Here is a 20,182-nt window from a genome sequence, read left to right as displayed (position 1 = left end):
TCGCCGAAGATTTTTACACCCCACTCTGATTGGTGGATTAAATAGCTGGACTGAATAATGAGAAAATGCATAGAAGAAAACGCAAGAAGAACCTTGTCAACTGTCCTGCCCGTAGCTGACATTTACAGAAACTAAACTCCACAGTCGTGGAACCCCACATTCTTTTCCGGTAGACATGGCACCTTCACCAAGGCAGACCATATGTTCACCCATCAAACAATATTAATAAAATGTAAAGAACATACAGACATGTTCTCTGACCACCATGGAAGGAAATTAAAATAAATAACAATGAGAGATATACAGAAAAATCTCTGATATTTGGAAATTACACAACACACATCTAAAGAATTCAAAGGTCAAAGAGATATTTGAAGGGGAATTAGAAAACATCTTGAGTGGAATGATAAAACTAAATATATCAAAGCTTGTGCGATATACGGAAGCAGTAGTTAAGGGGAAGCTTATAGCTTAAAACATAGAGAAGAAAAGTGTAAAGTGTGGATCAGTTCAACATTCTCATGGCTTTGCGTGAGCGCGGTGCAGAGTGTGAACCTAGCAGGGCAGAGGATTCCTTCTCCTGATCTCACTGCCTACAGGCTCTCCCATCGCCTCCATATGGTAGTCCTGAATACCGTTCCAACACACAACTCTGACTGTGTCACTCTCGGCTCTAAACCCTCTCATGGCTCCCCATTGATTCAGGATGAAATTCAAAATGGACCTGGCAAGCTGGCCTTTTAGGACCTTTATTTACTTCTGAGGTCATGCCCTGTTTGCCACTGTGCCATCCAGCTTTCTGAACTGTCTCTTGAAATCACGAGTTTTTCTCTTTTCTGCCCTATAACTAGGGTTCCAGATAAAATGAAGGATTCCCAGTTAACCTGAATTTCAGATATGTATGGATAACTCTTTAAGTATGTCCCCAAACTGCATGGGGCATATGTATATACAAAGAAAGGTATTCATTATTTATCTAAAGTTCAAGTTTAACTGGGGGTTAAATTTTTTTTTTTTTAAGATTTTATTTATTTATTCATGAGAGACACAGAGAGGGAGGCAGAGACACAGGTGGAGAGGGAGCCCAATGTGGGACTAGATCCCAGGATCCGGGATCACACCCTGAGCTAAAGGCAGACGCCCAACCACTGAGCCACCCCGGGGTTTAAATTTTTATTTTTTATTTGTCAAATCTGGCAGCCTCACCCAAAACTAGCACATAGTCTGTCTTTCTTTCTTTCTTTCTTTCTCTTTCTTTTTCTTTCTTTTTTTCTTCTTTCTTTCTTTCTTTCTTTCTTTCTTTCTTTCTTTCTTTCTTTCTTTTTCTTTCTTTTTAAGATTCTATTTATTTATTCATGAGATACACAGAGAGAGGCAGAAACATAGGCAGAGGGAGAAGCAGGCTCCCTGCAGGGAGCACGATGCGGGACTCGATTCCAGACCGGGATCACACCCAGAGCCAAGGGCAGACGTTCAGTCACTGAGCCATCCAGGTGTCCCTAGCACATAGTGTTTCATGTGCCCTTTCTCTGCTTCTGTGTGTGGCTTATTTTCCTTAGAAAGGCTCAGCTTAGAAATAACCTCCTCCAAGAAGACAGTTCTCTCCACTTGTCTTTCTCAGGGTCTGTCTCATTCACTGCGAACTCCTCAGCCCTTGCAACAGTGTCTAGCACTTGGAGGACACTCAATAAATACTTGCTGAAGGAATAAGTGCTGACCTAGGTCTCAGCTATTTCTTTTTTTTTTTTTTTAAGGATTTTATTTATTTATTCATAGAGACACAGAGAGAGAGAGAGAGGCAGAGGCACAGGCAGAGGGAGAAGCAGGCTCCATGCGGGGAGACTGATGTGGGACTCGATTCAGGGTCCCCAGGATCAAACCCCAGGCTGCAGGCGGCGCTAAACTGCTGCGCCCCCGGGGGGGGGGGGGGGCTGCCCCAGGAGCTGGTCTATTTCTTGCCTTCCAGGCCTGGGCTCCCAGTTTAGGGTAGGAGTCAGGGGGGAGGCAGGGGATGCATCAGTTACCTATCACTGCAAACAAACCACCCCCAAAATTAGTGACTTAAGAGAGAAGCCATCATGTAATTTGCTAAAAAATCTGCAAAATAGGCAGAGCTCAGCAGGAACAGCTCACCTCTGCCCCATGTGGCGTCAGCTGGGGCTAGAAGATTCACTTCCAAGATGACTCACTCACATGGCTTTCAAGTTGCTGCTGTATGCTGCTTCTCTCCACATATGCCTCTCCACAGGGTGGCTTGGACTTCCTTATAGCATGGTGGCTGGGTTCCAAGAACAAGTATCTCAAATGACACAAGAGATAGCAGATTCTAGACTTTTAAGGCCAGGGTCTGGAAACTGATATAATATCATTTCACACTCTATTCTATTGCTTAAGCAAGCTGCAGTTCATATTTAAGGAGAGAGGACAGAGACCCTTTCTCTTAATGGGACCAGTGCTAGAAAATTTTGTGATCATTTTTAAAAGTCACCAGAGGGGAGAATACTCACTACAAAGAAGTTGACAGAACCCATCATCTGTACCCAGTCCAGGTAGATGTTGGTCCATAGGATGGACCTCTCTCCACAGGTCAGCAGGAGCCACAGGGCCAGCATGTTCAAGGCAGCCTGGGGGTGTGATAGGGCCGGAGACAAAGAGAGAGAGAAAGAGACAGAGAGGGAGGAGGGGGGGATGAGAAATATGGAAAGAATCCTCCCTTGAAGGAATGAGGACTGAGCAACTCAACTCATGCAGGCACTTAACAATCCATCTGAAACGAGGCTGCATAATTGGCACCTATTATGGGTCCCTTGGGATGTTGTAAACAGAAATTGTGAAACTGTATTTTCTTTTGGCTTTGAACAATTTTAAATTATAGAAAGTTGACACAATAGCAAAATGAACAACCGACACACCTGTCACCTCGTTTCACCAAGGTTAACATTTTGCCACATCTGCTCTTTGAAAGCAAGGTACAAACAAGACATTTTCCTCCTAAATCCTTCAGCCTGCATCTCCCTCCCCATCCCTCCACACCAATGGTTCTCTGGCCAGGGGGTGATTTTGTCCCTCAGGGGATATTTGACAATGTCAACTGGAAACACTTTTATTTTATTTTTTAAAAGATTTTATTTATTTGTTCATGAGAGACACAGAGAGAAAGAGAGGCAGAGACATAGGCAGAGGGAGAAGCAGACTCCATGCAGGGAGCCTGATGTGGGACTCGATTCCAGGTCTCCAGGATCACACCCCGGGCCAAAGGCAGGCGCCAAACTGCTGAGCCACTCAGGGATCCCCTGGAGACACTTTTAAATTATATTCCTTACTGAGAAAAAAGCTCACATCACACAAAATTCACCATTTTAACCATTTTCATTTTTTTTTCATTTTAACCATTTTCAAAAGTATAGTCCAGTGTGCTTTCGTATATTCATGATATGATGCAACTCTTAATGCTATCTGATTCTAAAACATTTTTGCAGACATTTCTGCTTGTTGCAACTGACAGGGTGCAGTGCTCCTGACACCTAGTGGGCAGGGACCAGAAGTGCTGCTGAACTCTCAGGAGAATCATCTGGCCCCAAGTGTCACCGTTCTACATAATTACGCCGCTATTAGCACATCTGAGCAAAGCAAAAGTAATTGAGTGCTGTCGACCCCACTGGTCATAAGGATGTCTTTTTAAAAATTCACTTTAGAGATAGAGGGAGAGAGATAAGCAGAGTCAGTCTGAGCAAAGAGCCGGACTTGGGGCTTGATCCCATAACCCCGAGATCATGACCAAAGCTAAAACCAAGAGTCAGACACTTAACCAACTAAGCCACCCAGGCACCCCTAAAGAATGCATATTTAGCATATCTATTTTAGTTCAGGAGCCAAGGTTCACACATTGCCTTTTGCTGTTAGGTCTTTTTGGTCTCTATTAATATAAAATAATATTTTCTACCCCACACTCAGTCTTCTTGTTTGATTATTTTTCATAAGAGTTCAGGCTGGTTTATAGCATAATATTCTGGAATTATCAGATTCATATTTAACATTTTTGGCAAGAACACGACATTGATGATTATTGCGTCACATAAGGAGGTCTATAATTTGAGGTTGCTGTGCTATTTGTGGTGTTGAAATAGGATGGTAATGCAGTTGAGAAGACAGAAGGTGCTGTCTTCCACTTCCATCCACTCAAGTGTGGCACCCAGGCAGCAACTTTGGCTGGCTTACCCTTTCTGAAAAGTAGAGATAGCCTGGGGAGGATTCTCTCACTCCCGGGGAGTCCTCAGGCCCTCCTCCCTTCTCTTTGCTGTCCCACCTTCAAGGGTCAAGGGGAAGGCCCCAAGAGCTGGGGGTTTCCTCTGCTAACCTCGGGGAGTAGGCCCAGCCCAGGGTGGCTGGGAGGACTTGGAAGGACACCTGGGACTCCTTCAGCAGTTCCTTATTTCCCAGAAAGAAGAAACCGGATGGTAGAAGTGTGTGGGCCAGGATGGGGGTCAAAGGCTTGTAAGGCTGGGAACTGCAGGCCTGTTAGCATTCTTATGGTGAACAACTATGCAAAAGCTGGATAGAAGTCACTCCAATCCTCCTCATTTTGGGAAGCTCCTCCCACCTTTAGGAACTCTCCCTAAACACAACCTTCTTCAGAAACCTACCAGGACTGCAGGAAGAAGGAAATTACTCCTGTTCTCAAAGCACTTCAGGCTAGAACCACCACAAGGGCAGAAGTTCTACTCCTTTTTAAAAAATATTTTATTTATTCATGAGACAGAGAGAGAGAGAAAGAGAGAAAGAAAGAGAGAGAGAGGCAGAGGGAGAAGCAGGCTCCATACAGGGAGCCTGACGAGGGACTCCATCCTGGGTCTCCAGGATCACACCCTGGGCCAAAGGCAGGCGCTAAACTGCTGAGCCACCCAGGGATCCCCAGAAGTTCTATTCCATTACACTGGCAGTGGAAACATGACAATCCATACACAGTTTTTTGAGCCAACAGTAAAAACAGCATATTACAAAAAAATTCAGTTTTGGGGTGCCTGAATGGCTCAGTTGGTCAACCATCTGCTTTCAGCTCAGGTTATGACCCCAGGGGTCCTGGAATTGAGCCCCACATGGGCTCCCTGCTCAGCAGGGGAGTCTGCTTTCTCCCTCTCCCTCTGCTGCTCCTCCTGCTTGTGCTATCTTGCTCTGTCAAATAAAAAAAAAAAAAAAAGAATCTTTAAAAAAATTTCAGTTTTCTGGGGGCACGTGCCTGGCTGAGTTGGTGGAGTGTGCAACTCTTGATCTCAGGGTTGCAAGTTCAAGCTCCAGGTTGGATGCAGAGAATACCTAAAAGTAACATCTTTTATTTTTTTTAAAGATCGCTTATTTATTTATTCACAAGAGACAGAGAGAGAGAGAGAGGCAGAGACACAGGCAGAGAGAGAAGCAGGCTCCATACAGGGATCCCAGGACTCTGGGATCACGCCCTAGGCTAAAGGCAGACCCTCAACTGCTGAGCCACCCAGATGTCCCAAAAGTAACATCTTTTTTAAAAAATTCAGCTTTCTGGCTTTTCTTGGAAAATCTGAAGCTCTGACAACATCGGGCTTGCACCTCTGCCTGGCGTCAACGACTTCCCCTTTCAGACTAAGCATGCATGCCACACTTACCTAATCCCAAGTCCAAGTGTGGCTTTTAGTCTTGCTCCCTCACCTTGCCCATGCTGTTTTTTTCTTTACTTGTGTCTTTGAAAAAAGATGACAATAAAAGAGAGGTCCAGGGTTGTGTGCTTCCAGGTAAATGGGAAAAGGCATATTTCATTGTAGAATTGAAGAACATTCCTGTGCGCCTGTAATGTGATTAAAGTGAGTCTGTGTTTAAAAACAATATTGACCTCAAGTGTCATTGTGTCTTAGTATTGTGGCTGGGGGGTTACTGGAATGTCAGACTCCTCTCGACTCCATCACTTACAAGCCTTGTGACCTCAGACAAGACTGTGACGATACTCAGATGCCTCTGCAGTTTAAACCTCTCTCAACTTCTTGAATACTACCCAGCTGCTATCCTACCAACAAAACACCCGAGTACATGACTTTCAAGGCCGTGCTGAAGAACAAGATTCCACACCAAAAGTCATTTTTTTCTAGGCTGGGAATTTGCCCAAAGTCAACACCTGCCCAAACCAAAAGCCAGACCTGGTTCCCACGGGTAGATTTTTGACGCTGACTTTGGCAGAAGGTGCGGGCTCATTTGACCCACTCCACCCCCAGGGCCACTCCAGGGGCCAGGCCACTGGAGGTCACAACTTCTGTGAGAATCACAAGCTGAAGGCTGAAAGGGTTCAGCTAAAGTCCAAAGAGGACCATCAGGCCTCACCCAGATCTGAGAAACTCCCTGAGTACTCCAGCCACAGCCTTCAGCCTCAAATGCCAGTGGGATATCCAGAACCAGGACCAGGGACTTGTGGGACAAAGGTGACTTTCCCCAGTAGGCTGTGGGTGAGGAAGCAAGAGGCCTCAGAGACTCCGAAGAGCCCATTTGGGTCCACAAGGGAAACAGACTTAGAATAAAGCATTGACCACAAAAAAACATGGACAAGAGTTATTAGGGCATCCGGGTCGCTCAGTCGGTTAAGCCTTCGACTCAGGTCATGATCTCAAGGTCCTGGGATCAAGCCCCATGTTGGGCTCCCTGCTCAGCAGGGAGTATGCTTCTCCCCATCTCTCAAATGAACACATAAAATCTCTCTCTAAAAAAAAAAAAAAAAAAGAGTTATAGGGACATCTGGGTGGCTCAGTGGTTGAGCATCTGCCTTCAGCTCAGGGCATGATCCTGGAGTCCCAAGATAGAGTTCCGCATCGGGCTCCCCACAGGGAGCCTGCTTCTTCCTCTGTGTGTGTGAATAAATAAAGATTTCATGAGAGACACAGAGAGAGAGAGGCAGAGACATAGGCAGAGAGAGAAGCAGGCTCCATGCAAGGAGCCCGACGTGGGACTCGATCCCAGGACTCCAGGATCACGCCCTGGGCTGAAGGCAGGCACTAAACCGCTGAGCCACCCAGGGATCCCCCTAAATAAATAAAATATTTTAAAAAAGAGTTATAAAGGAACTGAAGATGTCAGTCGGGAACATGTTTAGCTGCAAGGAAGAGAAAACCAGAGTAGCTTAAACAAATATTTGTTTCATGTTTGTCTCATGCAATACAATGCCAGGAGGTGGGCAGACCAGGGTTGGTGCAACTGGTTTACCCTGCCAGGCGGGCACAGTCTGCTTTTCTTGCCTACCATCCTTGGCAGCTCAGTCCATTCTCAAAATTGTTGCCTCATGGTCATGAGTCGGCTGCTATACCTCTAAGCATCACATTCACCTTCTGGGCAGGAAATTGAAAGGAAAATAAGAAAAGGGAAGCACTTGTGCCAGGGAAGCAAAGCTTTCCCAGAAGTCTACATAAGTCACCTGGGTCACACTGTGTCCCAGGGACACCACGAACTCTTAAGGAATCTGAGGAAGTTAGTCTGTTTAACCAGGCCCTACCCCAAACAAAACTGGGCCTCTTTGGGGAGGAAAGGGGAATAGGTATTAGAAAGGCAACCAGCTGGGTCTATCACACCAACTTCTTATACAACCAAAAGGCCTGGTACCTCATCTGAAACCAGCCTTGAGGTTTTTCAGTTATATGAGCCAATATATTATTTTTGTAATATAAGACAATATGAATCAAGCTTTCTGTTCATTACAACTGATATCTCATTGGTACTGTCTGTCTTTTCCCCCTTTTACATTTTTATTCTGTATCATAAACAACAACAAATGCTTTTCTTCACATTCATAATTTTAGGAAATTGCTGCCTTTTCCGGTGGAGAAAAACAATCTACAGACAGAAAAGAGGAAGTACAATACTGTGAAGCTCTGCAAATCCCAGAAGTCAATGTCTTGAAGATAACTTCAGGAGACAGGAAGAAAACAAGTGTCACAAGAGACAAGACAAGAACATATAAGGAGGGACGCGTGGCTGGCTCAGTGGTTGAGCATCTGCCTTTGGCTCGGGGCATGGTCCCAGGGTCCCGAGATTGGGTCCTGCGTTGGGCTCCCTGCATGGAGCCTGCTTCTCCCTCTGCCTGTGTCACTGCCTCTCTCTCTTTCTATGTCTCTCGTGAATAGATAAACAAAATCTTACAAAAAAGAACACATAAGGAGAACAAGCTGGGGAAGTGACCATTTAAATTTATTTATTAATTCGATCTATTAATTAAATTAAATTATTTATTCTATCAAGATAGAAAACATTTCCAGCACTGCAGACATCATTTTTATTCCTCTCCTTTGGTCAGTACTGTTCCCAGAATTACCAGAGTTCTGTCACTATTTGCTATAGTTTTGTTGTTGTTTTTAAGATTTATTTGAAAGAGAGAGAGAGCATGTGTGCGTGTAGTCGTGGAAGGCCAGAGGGAGACAATCTCAAGCAGACTCCCCGCTGAGCAAGGAGTCCCACATGGGGCTCCATCTCACAATCCTGAGATCTTGACCAAGAGTCAGAGGTTCAGCTGACTGAGCTGCCCAGGTACCACTCCATTTGCTACGTTTTTACCTAGTTTGGGACACCATATAAATGGAAACACACCACATTCACTCCTCTATGGCTGGCGACTTTTATCCAACATTGTGTCTGGGAGATTTATCCCTGTTGTGGACAGCAGTTCATTCTGTTTTTATTGCTATGTAGTCTCCCACTGTATGAATATACCATTTTTATTCATTTTCCTGCTGTTGGATATTTGGATTGATTCCAGGTTTTAGCTATTATGAATAAAGTTGCCAAGAACATTCTAGACATGCACTTTGGTAGAAATCACAGTTCTCCTGGATTTGTACTGAAGAGTGAACTTGCTGGATCATATGTCAGGTTAGGAGTTACAGTGAATACTACGGTTTTCCAACTTACCTCTTTCCAGTTCTAGTTATTTCATATCCTCACCAACACTTGGTTTTGTCAATCTTTTTAATTTTAGCCAATTTAGTAATTAGTGTACAATAGTATCTCACTATGGTTTTATTTTTAAAGTTTATTTATTTTTGAATTTTATTTATTTATTTATTTACTTACTTATTTAGAGAGGGCACACATGAGCAGAGGGAGGGGCAGAGGGAGAGGGAGAGACAGAATGTCAAGCAGACTCCATGCTGAATGTGGAGCTTGATGTAGGGCTTGATCTCAAGACCCTGAGATCATGACCTTAGCTGAAATCAAGAGTCAGACATTAACCACTGAGTCACCCAACTGCCTCTTAATTTATTTTTATTTATTTATTTATTTTAAAGTAATTTCTACACCCAATGTGGGACTAGAACTCACATCAAGAGTCAGATGTTCAGGCAGCCCCGGTGGCGCAGCGGGTTGGCGCTGCCTGCAGCCTGGGGTGTGATCCTGGAGACCTGGGATCGAGTCCCGCGTCGGGCTCCCTGCATGGAGCCTGCTTCTCCCTCTCTCTCTGCCTGTGTCTCTGCCTCTCTCTCTCTCTCTGTCTATGAATAAATAAACAAAATCTTAAAAAAAAAAGAGTCAGATGTTCTACCAACTGAGCTAACCAGGTGCCCCTTGCTGTTTTAATTCACATTTCTCTATGAATTAAACTCCATATTGAGTGATATTGAGCACCCTTCCACATGCTTATTGACCATTTGGAAATCGTCTTTTGTGAAGAGTCTGTTTTAGATCTTTTTCCATAAGACTATGGAATTCTTTACATATTCTGCAGGAGTCCTTTTTTGTTTTTTTAATATTTATTTATTTGCCAGAGTGAGAGAGAGAGTACAGCAGGGGGAGCAGCAGGTAGACGGGGAGGGAGAAGCAGGCTCCCCACTGAGCAGGGAACCCAATTTGGGGCTTGATCCCAGGACCCTGGGATCACAACCTGAGCTGAAGGCAGATGCTTAACCAAATGGGCTACCCAGGCGTCCCCCTCTTTTTAAATATATGTAGCACAATGTTCTTTTTCCAGTGTGTAACTTATCTTCTCATTTTCTTAAAAAAAAAAAGATTTTATTTATTCCTGAGACACAGAGAATGAGAGAGAGAGAGAGAGAGAGAGATAGATTGAGGGAGAGAGGCAGAGGGAAAAGCAGGTTCCATACAGGGAGCCCGATGTGGGACTCGATCCCGGGACCCCAGATCATGCCCTGAGCCAAAGGCAGATGCTTAACCACTGAGCCACCCAGGCGTCCCTATCTCTTCATTTTCTTAAATATCTTTAATTAATGACCAGAAGTTCTTAATTTTAATGGAGTCTAATTTATCAACCTTTGATGCTTAGAGCTTTCTGAGTCTTGGGTTGTTTTGTTTTGTTTTGTTTTTTTTCTGAAGTAGGCTCCACACCCAATGTGGGGTTCAAACTCATGACCTCCAAATCAAGAGTTGTATGCTTCACTGACTGAGCCAGCCAGGAGCTCCCTTTGTGTCTTGTTTAAGAAATCTTTGCCTAGTCCAAGGTTAAAAAGATAGTCTATGTTTTCTCTAAAGTTTCACTGTTTTACCTTCGCAGTTATGCTGATGCTCCATTTCTTTTTTTTTTATTTTTTTAAATTTATTTATTCATGAAAGACAGAGAGAGAGAGGGGGGCGGGGGCAGAGACACAGGCAGAGGGAGAAGCAGGCTCCACGTAGGGAGCCCGACGTGGGACTCGATCCTGGGTCTCCAGGATCACGCCCTGGGCTGCAGGCGGTGCTAACCCGCTGAGCCATCCGGGCTGCCCTGATACTCCATTTCAAATTAATTTTTGTGAAGGCTTCAAAGTACAGGTAAAACAGATACTCACTTACTTGCTCCAACACCATTCTACCACTTACGTAAGTTTGCATAATTCATTTTCAACCATTCTTCTTTTCTAACATAGGGACATGCAACATGCATTGCTTTAGTTGCAGCCTATTAGTTTTGATATATTTGATAGTATTTCGTTATCATTCCATTTGAAACATTTTCTAGTTTTCTCTTGTGACTTCTTTGATTCATGATTATTTAGAAATGTGTCCAAGAGCATAACGACACTCAGCACAGTTTTGGCATGGTACTGTGCCCACAGCCTCATGGGGGCTGAGTTGAATGGAGGTGGAGTGGCTGCTTGCTTTTGTCTATGCAGCTCCTGGGAGCCCTGTAGGTGGGTGAACATTTTCCACCGCCAAGGTGTGTGGGGAGACACTGTGGAGTAGCATGCCTAATAAGTCTCCTGCCCCACTGTGTGTGTGTGAGTATGCACACACACCCCATCCTTCTCCAGCTCTAACATATCCCCTGAGCCATGCAAGAAGAGGGAAAGCAGGCCAACCCCTTCTTAGGTGAGTGATCAAAACTAAGTCACTTAAGCTGTAGGCCAGTTTCCTGATCTGTTAAAATGGGAATGGTTTATTTCAATGTTCTGCTAAGAATTAAATGTATGGGATAGGAGTCTTGCCGTGGGACACTGTAAACTGATAGTAGGTAAAGGGATGAGGTAGGGAGGAAAACGTGTTCTATGCCAGATCCTGACACAAACTCTGGCTTTGACCAGACTTGGAGAGGAGGACCCCTACCTAGGGCTTAGTGGAGATAGTTTACACAGGGCCTACAGGGGGAAAATTGGGAAGTGGGCAACGGGGCTACTGGCAGAGGGGTACCCTGAGAGTTCTTCCTCCTATGCTGGGCTGGGCCTTGGTGTTGTGTGAGAGCTGTGCTCCAGAGGTTTAAGCTAGGAGGTTATTCTTTCCAACCAAGGTCCCCAGATGAACACTCCTCTCAGGACTCAACCTCCTCCCAGGTCCTATACCTCTATCTCCCAGGCCTTCTCTGCAGCTGGAGGCAAAAGGGATGGGAAGGGGTAACAGCAGAAAGGAAGGGGTCCAGAGACCCCTGGGAGCTGCTGCAGCTCTTGCTGCTTTCTTCAGCTGGCCCTGGGCTCACCCTGAGCCTGTCAAGTCAGAAACCAGTGCAGTTCTGTGCCCAGTGCCTTAGGAGCATCTCCACGGCCATGTCCAGAGTTCTGCAGTCTCTGATCTTACCTGCACAGAACCCAAGTGGCAAGGATGAGCAAGATGGAGCACTCCTGGGGTTTTAGCAGAAACAGTAATTCCTGGGTGCCTGGGTGGCTCAGTCGGTTAGGGATCTGACTCTTGATCTCAGCTCAGGTCTTTTTTTTTTTTTTTTTTTTTTTTTAAATTTTTTATTTATTTATGATAGTCACACAGAGAGAGAGAGAGAGGCAGAGACACAGGCAGAGGGAGAAGCAGGTTCCATGCACCGGGAGCCTGACATGGGATTCGATCCTGGGTCTCCAGGATCGCGCCCTGGGCCAAAGGCAGGCGCCAAACCGCTGCGCCACCCAGGGATCCCCTAGCTCAGGTCTTGATATCAGGGTTGTGAGTTCATTTTTTTTAAGATTTTATTTATTTATTTATTTATTTATTTATTTATTTATTTGAGACACACACACACACACACACACACACACACACACACAGAGGCAGAGACACAGGCAGAGGGAGTAGCAGGCTCCATGCAGGGAGCCCGATGTGGGACTCGATCCCTGGTCTCTGGGATTACACGCCAGGCTGCAGGCGGCGCTAAACCTCTGGGCCACTGGGGCTGCCCAGGGTTGTAAGTTCAAGCCCACATTGGGCTCCATGCTTGGCGTGGAGAAGAAAAGAAAGAAAAAGAAGAAAAGAAAAGAAAAGAAAAGAAAAGAAAAGAAAAGAAAAGAAAAGAAAAGAAAAAGAGAAGAGAAGAGAAAGAAAAAGAAAGAAAAAGAAATAAGGAATGAACTAAGAAAGAATAGTTTCTGGGAGGACACCTGGGTGGCTCAGCAGTTGAGTGTCTGCCTTTGGCTCAGGGTGTGATCCTGGGTCCAGGGATCGAGTCCCGCATCAGGCTCCCTGCAAGGAGCCTGCTTCTCCCTCTGTCTATGTCTCTCTGTCTCTCATGAGTAAATAAATAAAATCTTGGGACACCTGGGTGGCTCACTGGTTGAACGTCTGCCTTCTGCCCAGGGTGTGATCCCGGAGTCCCAGGATCAAGTCCCACGTCGGGCTCCCTGCATGGAGCCTGCTTCTTTCTCTGCCTACGTCTCTGCCTCTCTCTCTCTCCGTGTCTCTCATGAATAAATAAATAAAATCTTTAAAATAAATAAATAAATAAATAAATAAATAAATAAATAAAATCTTAAAAAATAATAATTCCTAGGTAACCCAATGGTTCCTGTTGTGAAAACACCTTTGTTCTTGGGGCTTTAGCTGAGCCACTGAACATCCTCAGGGAGTTGGGTTGCTTCCTTCCATGGGGATAGGTCAGAAACAATGAAGGGGACATCCTGGGCACACCCCCCCCCAACAGTGCCATGCTTCTGTGAAGGGTTGCTGGGGACTCAAATTGCACTTATCCAGAGATCCTGTTAAATGTAGGGGTCCTCTCCTCACCTGGAATGGAACAAGCCCCTCACCACTTTGTGCTGGCTTCCTGTGAGTGTGGAGACTGATGTCTGCCTGTTTGGACATGTTGACAGTGAGGAATCACCCTGAGACAGAAGGGGAGGGGCTGCAACACCCTCAGAAACAGAATATTTCACACTGCTGGCAGGTGGGAGAAGGACTGGCTACCTCTCCAGGCATCTGGGAGGGGACACTGGATTGTAGATGTCTTCAGCAGGGGCTGGGGTTGGAATTTAAGATGGCCTTTGCCATACCAGGAGGGCTCAAGCATCCAGACTGCAAGCCACATTCTATGAACCAGGCTGGCTGGGCCTTTTTGTCTTTGGCATCCCTGGGCCTTTGTGACATTTCATCTAAACACTCCAGCCACAGCTCAACTGTTCTGGGTACTCCTAATAAACGGCCTACTTCCAGCACTGAAAGGACTGTAGGGGAGGGGGACAGGGAGTTAGACCAAGGCCTGAAGGTATGAGGTATCTCTGGGCCTGAGCTTCCTTGTAGTCTGTCCACCAGCTGTCTCTGCACCTTGTTCCCTTCTCTTTTGGCTTGGCTCCAGCCTACACTTTCGCTGACAACAGGAAAGCCCATGAAGCCTGTCTGATCTCAGGATCAGGAGTTTCAGGTCACCATGGCCTCCAAGTCTAGCTTGGGCAAAATGCCTTTCATGCAGCATGCACTCAATAAATAGTTCTTGTATGGATGGGAGAATGGCAAGTGCTGGAATTCGGCATTCATGCAGCAAACATGACTCTCTCTTCTAGGAGCACCTGATCACAGTGAGATCCCTCTCAGCTGACATCTCAAGACACCACCCCAAAATAACCCCTATCCATCCTAATTCCCCTCCCTGGATAATTGAGGGGATCACCCCTCTCCAGGAAACCTCTGCCTTTTGGAAGTCCTACAGATGAGCCACAGGGGCAAGGGCAGTGCACTGGGTGGGGGGCTGGTTTTCAGAACAAAGTTGGAGTAGGAGAGCCAGTGGGTGCTCTGCTGCCTCCTGCTGGACAAAGCAGGAACAGTGCCCTTAGAGATGTGAACTCCCTTGAGGAGGAATAAGAGGAGAGGTAGGGGTCAGGCCCCCCTCCTTGTCCTCATACTTGGTCTCCAGCACATAGCAACCACATTCTACTCTTCTCCCTGAAGTCAGGGTCCCTATGTTTGGGTCTCTCTCCAGCCAGGTAGGCTCTGCCTCGCCCCAGGTTTCTCAAATCCTCCACCCAGAACATTTCTAAAGGTCTTTTTTGTCAATAAGCGTGATCATGGGAACATCAGGGCAGTTCCTGACCAATAAAATCATCCCCACAGTATTTATGCTCATTAGCAGATGAAACGGGCTTCCGAGGGGGCTTTTATAGACTACTAGATGTAGGCGGCTGTGTTCGTCAGGAGGAAAGATAAATGTAAGGATCAATAAACCCAAGGGAAATAGAAAATAGTAGAAAGGCAGAAATTTAATTGTAACAAAATTTGATAAATCAAGCCAAAGATTGGTTATTTGCAAAAACAAAATTTGGTTAGTCAATGGAAATTTCACTTTAGACAGAGGTACCGATATGCACATAGATACACAGAGCTATGACAAGAAACCCAACAATGTTTTGGGCCAATTAAGCGGTGGTGGGAGGGGGATAGGTGACACAGCGCTGGTGGGCAGGAGGATGATGAGGGTGAGAAAGGATATAAACAAATGTTGATTTCTTCTTCTGGACTCAGCCGGGTGGCAGGAGAGCTGCTGGGCTCTTGTGATTATGGTCTGAGCCTATGCACACTCACGACAGTGATACAATGTGGAGGTGGCTATAGATGTTTGCCGATTGACTCACTGACTGAATCGACTCTGGGAGTAGCCGACTCTCTGACCCCAGGGGAGCGGGGAGAGAAAAGACTATTGACTGCTTACCAGGCTGGGGCTCGTCAGGCAGGAACCAGGCTTGGGGCAGAGCCTGTATCAGTGTTAAGCTGTAGAACCAGGCAGGTTGGTAAACTATGTTCCTGTTATGGGTCCAGGAAACTTAACATTGTCCTTTGTCTGGCTCCTCCCTTGACTCTTACTCAAGTTTCATGAATGAGTAAAAGTTTCCTCTTCCAGAAAGCCTTCCGAGCTAACTTCCTGCCCCTCCCTCAGCTGGGGTTGGTGCTTGTATTGGTCCTATTTGTTCCTGGGGCATTCTTCTATCAAAGCATTTGTCCCACTGCATTTAAAAATATATATTTTATTTATTTATTCATGAGAGACACACAGAGAGGCAGAGACATAGGCAGAGGGAGAAGCGACTCCAAGCCTGACAAGGGACTTGATCCCAGGACTCCGGGATCACACCCTGAGCCAATGGCAGATGCTCAACCGCTAAGCCACCCAGATGTCCCTATCCCACTGCATTTTAAATAATTCTCTTCGGTTTTTTAAATTATATATGTATATATATTTAAAGATTTTATTTATTTATTTTTAAAAATATTTTATTTATTTATTCACGAGAGAGAGAAAGAGAGAGAGAGAGAGAGAGAGACAGGCAGAGGGAGAAGCAGAGTCCATGCAGGGAGCCCGATGTGGGACTCGATCCCAGGTCTCCAGGATCACACCCCGGGCCGAAGGTGGCGCTGCACTGCTGGGCCACCGGGGCTGCCCTTCTCTTTCTTTGTTTTATGTTTTTATTATGAAGATTTTCTTTTCTTTTAAAGGATTTTATTTACTTATTCATGAGAGACAGGCACACAGAGAGAGGCAGAGACCTAGGCAGAGGGAGAAGCAGGTTCCACCCAGGGAGCCAGATGTGGGATTTGATCCTGGGACTCCAGGATCATGCCCTGGGCCGAAGGCAGGCACCAAACCGCTGAGCCACCCAGGCATCCCTATTATGAAGATTTTCAAACATACACAAGGGTATGGGCAGCCTGGGTAGCAGTAATGGAATAACAAAGCCCAGGTACTCAACATTTTTCAATTTCAACAAATTACCAACTCGTGAAAATTTGCTTCATCTATACCATGTCCTGCTCTTCCTCCTACTGGAGGAATAATTATTTCATATCATTTTTATCAGTAAATACTTCATTATATTTCTCTAAAAGATAAAGCTACTTTTAAAAATGCTATTGAAACCACAATATCATCACAACTTAAAAAACTAACAATTATTTCTTAATGTCATCAAATATCCAAAGTTTATGTTTCTCTCATCATCCTACTATGTTTTGACGGTTGTTTTTCTTGACTGTCTCCCCCACTGGACCTGACGAGGGACTTGGGCTGCCCCTGGGGGTGCTTCAGCCCTTGTCCATCACTGCCCATGTCTTCTTCACCTGCACACAGGAAGACAGTCACTGCTCTGTAGATGAACAAAGACACTGAGTGCCTGAGAGGGATGAGCATCCTTCCTCTAGAACATAATAAACTGTTCTTAGCCTGGAGACTGATCAGGCCCAGCCAAGCGCTCACAGCCCCCACCTCAACTCACCTGGGGCACCTTTCCAAAATCCACATGCAGTCCCTGCTCTCCACCTCCAGCTTTTCAGCCAGAATCTCTAAGGATGGGGCCAAGGAACAAGAATTTGGGGAAACTGCCTCGGGTACATTTGATGTATTGCCCTTCCTGAGCCCTCAGTGGCCCCACCAAGATGAGAGCTTATCTAGCACCTGATGCCTTCACCCTGCACTGCTCTGAGAAGAGAAAGCCCTGGGGTAGACAACTGGGCCCAGATCTAGCCTCTGAGAAAGAAAGGTCAATATCAATTGTTAGGAAGGCCTTGACACCAGATCTATTTCGTGAGAGTCATCAAAATAGCCAGCAGCATTGTCAAGGGAAGAAATGGGGATGGCCCTTCGCTGGATTATCCAGGGACCATCTCCTCAGAGAGGCTTTCCCTCACTCCCCAGCTTCCTCCTCCTGGGCAGTAGTATGTGACCCTCAGAGCTCCTAGGACTGTTTACCCTGTGCCAACCACAAGTGAGCCCAGGGCTAGCCTGATACCAGTAGAGACATCAGTGCCCATCTGTGAGAGAAGCTGGCACAGCCCCGTCATCTGCAGAGTGGCCTCCCCCCATGCAACTGAACCCCCAGACTGAATGTTGGTGTTGAAGGCCAAAGGCTGTCAAGATGACAACATATGGTTTCCATCAGCTGCTGGGAGGACTTCGTCAGGGCTCATCCTGGGCAGAATGGCTTGTGTGAACCAAGACTGCAAACCCCAACAACTTCTTTATTCTCCTACTGCCACAGGCCAGCTCAGTTTGTACACTGAGGCCTCGAAGATAATTCAGCCTGTACCCCTTTCCCAGATGGGCAAGTGTGTGTTAAAGAGTCCCTCCAGAGGGGAGGCAGGGGCAAGTGGACACCTGTGTGTCCTCGCATCTTCACAAAAGGGAAGTCTTCACCCTGGCCTCGTGCTGATGAGACCAGGCGTAGGCACAGGCCTGACAACACAGGGCGGAAGGGAACAGTCATTAGCACTAATGAGACAGGCAGCCTGAAAGCTTTTTACTTTGAAGCTGCTCGCCCACCCAGGGAACAGTCCGTTCTGCCTCTCTGGCTTCCAGGAACCCCAGGCGGAAAAAGGTTTGGGAGAAGGAGCAGGGGTGGGGGTTTTGGAGAAGCCTGGAGGGACGAAGGGGCGGGGGGAAGGACCAGGGATGGAGGCAAGAGGGCTTGGTTTTGGTTAAGTGGACTTCTCCCCTCCATTTTCCCTCAAAAAAACCCCCAAGGGTCTAGGTCTGCACCCAACTCTGGCCACTGGCCCATCACCCTCTTCAATGCCCTTGACCAAAGTTCCTGGAAGCAAAGGAAACAACATGCCACACAGGGTCTGAGTGAGCTTCTCCGGGACCACAAATTAAATTAAGATCTCAGGGCTGTCTGCCTTGTTATAGCTAATGGCTCCAGCCTATCCAACCTCCCCACCCCTACCCAAGTTCCTGTCCTGCAGAAATTTGGGGGTTCTCAGCACCCTATCTTGTTCCCAAACTTTGATTGGCACCTGGGGACCTCACTCAAAATTGAAGATGGGCACACCTCTTATAGAGCATCCAAAAGCCCAGGTTGCAGGGAAAGAGGCCGGAGCTGTGCCCCCACACTCTGGGGAGGGCCCCTTATGCCCTGGCTGCAGGCAGCAGTCACGTGTGGGGCGTTCATTAGACCCTGCCATATAAGCTGAGGGTGCGGAGTGGCCAGAAACTCTCCAGGCAAGGATCCAGCAAGCAGAGGTAAGTCCTCAGATTGGACAAAGACTCCTGACCTAGGGGAGGTCTCTGTCTGGGGTAGGGCACCTAGAGGGTGCATTAAGGATGAGAAGGGACTGAGTGGTGGGTCTTACTGCTGGCCAGGTCATGCTGCCTGCAGTGCTGCTGAGCTGTGCCCTGCTTCTGGCACTGCCGCCCATGCAGGGGGCCCAGATTGGCTTGGTCCCCCTGGAAGGCATCAGAAGACCTGACCAGGCTCTGTTCCCAGAGCTTCCAGGTCAGTATGGGCAGGGGTGGAACTAACTTGAGCCTTGATACTCTCTGGCCACAAAGTATCCTGCTTTGGTATGCCCCCTCCTTCCCCCTTCCCAATCCCAGGCCTTGGAGGTGGGTGCTTTGTGGAGGGGCAGGGGCTGGGGAGGGGGAGGGGTGGTTCTGCTCTCACATCATCTGTTCCAGGCCTGGGCCTGCAGTCCTCCCTGAAAAGGGCAACTGCAGAACAGTCTGAAGAAGCTCTGCTGCAGGAGGCAGAGGCCTTGGCAGAGGTAACTGCTCAGGAAAAGGGGGGAGGCCACAGGCCTCGGGAGGGAACATCAGGCATCGCCCCCTCTCTCCACCTCATGACCTCCTCAGCCCGGGTGATTCTGCAGACTACTCCACACTCCACTGCCATTCTGCCTGGATCGAGCCAGGTGGCATCCCTGGACCTGCCTTCAGGGGCTCATGCCTGCAATTCTGCTCCCCCGCTTCTGTAGGTACTAGATCCAGAGGGTCGCGAGCCACGCTCCCCGCGTCGCTGCGTAAGGCTGCATGAATCCTGTCTGGGACACCAGGTGCCGTGTTGCGACCCATGTGCCACGTGCTACTGCCGTTTCTTCAACGCCTTCTGCTACTGCCGCAAGCTGGGTACTGCCACGAACCCCTGCAGCCGTACCTAGTGGGCCAGCGTCGGGGTCGGGGCTGTACACGGGGTAGCGAATAAAGGCTGGGACCAACCCCAAGGCTGTGGCGTTATTTCGAAAGCGGCTGTCGGAGGTGGGAGGTCATGGAGGTCACTGCACGGATGCGGGCTGGAGCCAAGACATCACACACACACACCTACCCCAGGGTCTAGGCTACCCCGTCATCTGAATCACTTACATGCACGCTCTCACAGTGCCAGGCGCCGTTGGGGAGGCAGAAGGGCCAGGCCCCAGCCCTCCAGAATCTCGTACAAGAGACGCGGCTGCAGCGCGCAGGACACGTAGGGGCTGTGACTCCTGGCGGCCGGCACATTAGGCTCCAGGCCTGCTTGCAGCTAAGGGGACCTGTGACCTCAGCGAAATCTCCCCCCGAACTGTAGTTCCCTTCGGGAGAAGACTGCCTCAACAGTCTGGAATATTTCCAAGCATAAGCACCGCTTATTCGCATCTTTACTGGGCCTGCCCCTCGGTGCCAGGTGCACCAGCCTGGGGGGCTGGGGGGAGCCAGAGGGCCCAATGGAATCGCCGCGGCCACGTGCGCCACCACGCGGCCGGCCTCAGACACGCCACACTGCTCAAGCCCGTTAGTGAGAGGCTCGCCTACCCCAGTCGCGCAGGC

General features: G+C 47.5%; 1 protein-coding gene and 1 long non-coding RNA gene across 2 annotated transcripts; one reads left to right on the top strand and one right to left on the bottom strand.

The window, feature by feature from the left end:
- Positions 1–1,360: 1,360 nt before the first annotated feature.
- Positions 1,361–6,801, bottom strand: LOC140624446 (uncharacterized). Its single transcript, XR_012023929.1, has 3 exons — positions 5,637–6,801; positions 2,508–2,624; positions 1,361–2,299 (listed from the first exon to the last, which is right to left on the bottom strand). It is a non-coding gene; the product is annotated as an uncharacterized lncRNA (long non-coding RNA).
- An 11,260-nt stretch (positions 6,802–18,061) lies between these two features.
- On the top strand, positions 18,062–19,602 carry AGRP (agouti related neuropeptide). The gene is made up of 4 exons (XM_072815326.1): positions 18,062–18,625; positions 18,746–18,878; positions 19,061–19,146; positions 19,357–19,602. Exons 2-4 carry the CDS (start codon positions 18,749–18,751, stop codon positions 19,537–19,539), a joined length of 399 nt encoding a protein of 132 aa, XP_072671427.1. The 5' UTR covers positions 18,062–18,625; positions 18,746–18,748; the 3' UTR covers positions 19,540–19,602.
- Positions 19,603–20,182: the final 580 nt, after the last annotated feature.

Source organism: Canis lupus, chromosome 3, assembly GCF_048164855.1.
Source record: "Canis lupus baileyi chromosome 3, mCanLup2.hap1, whole genome shotgun sequence".
Classification (NCBI taxonomy): domain Eukaryota; kingdom Metazoa; phylum Chordata; class Mammalia; order Carnivora; family Canidae; genus Canis; species Canis lupus.
This window is presented reverse-complemented; position numbering and strand designations above follow the sequence as displayed.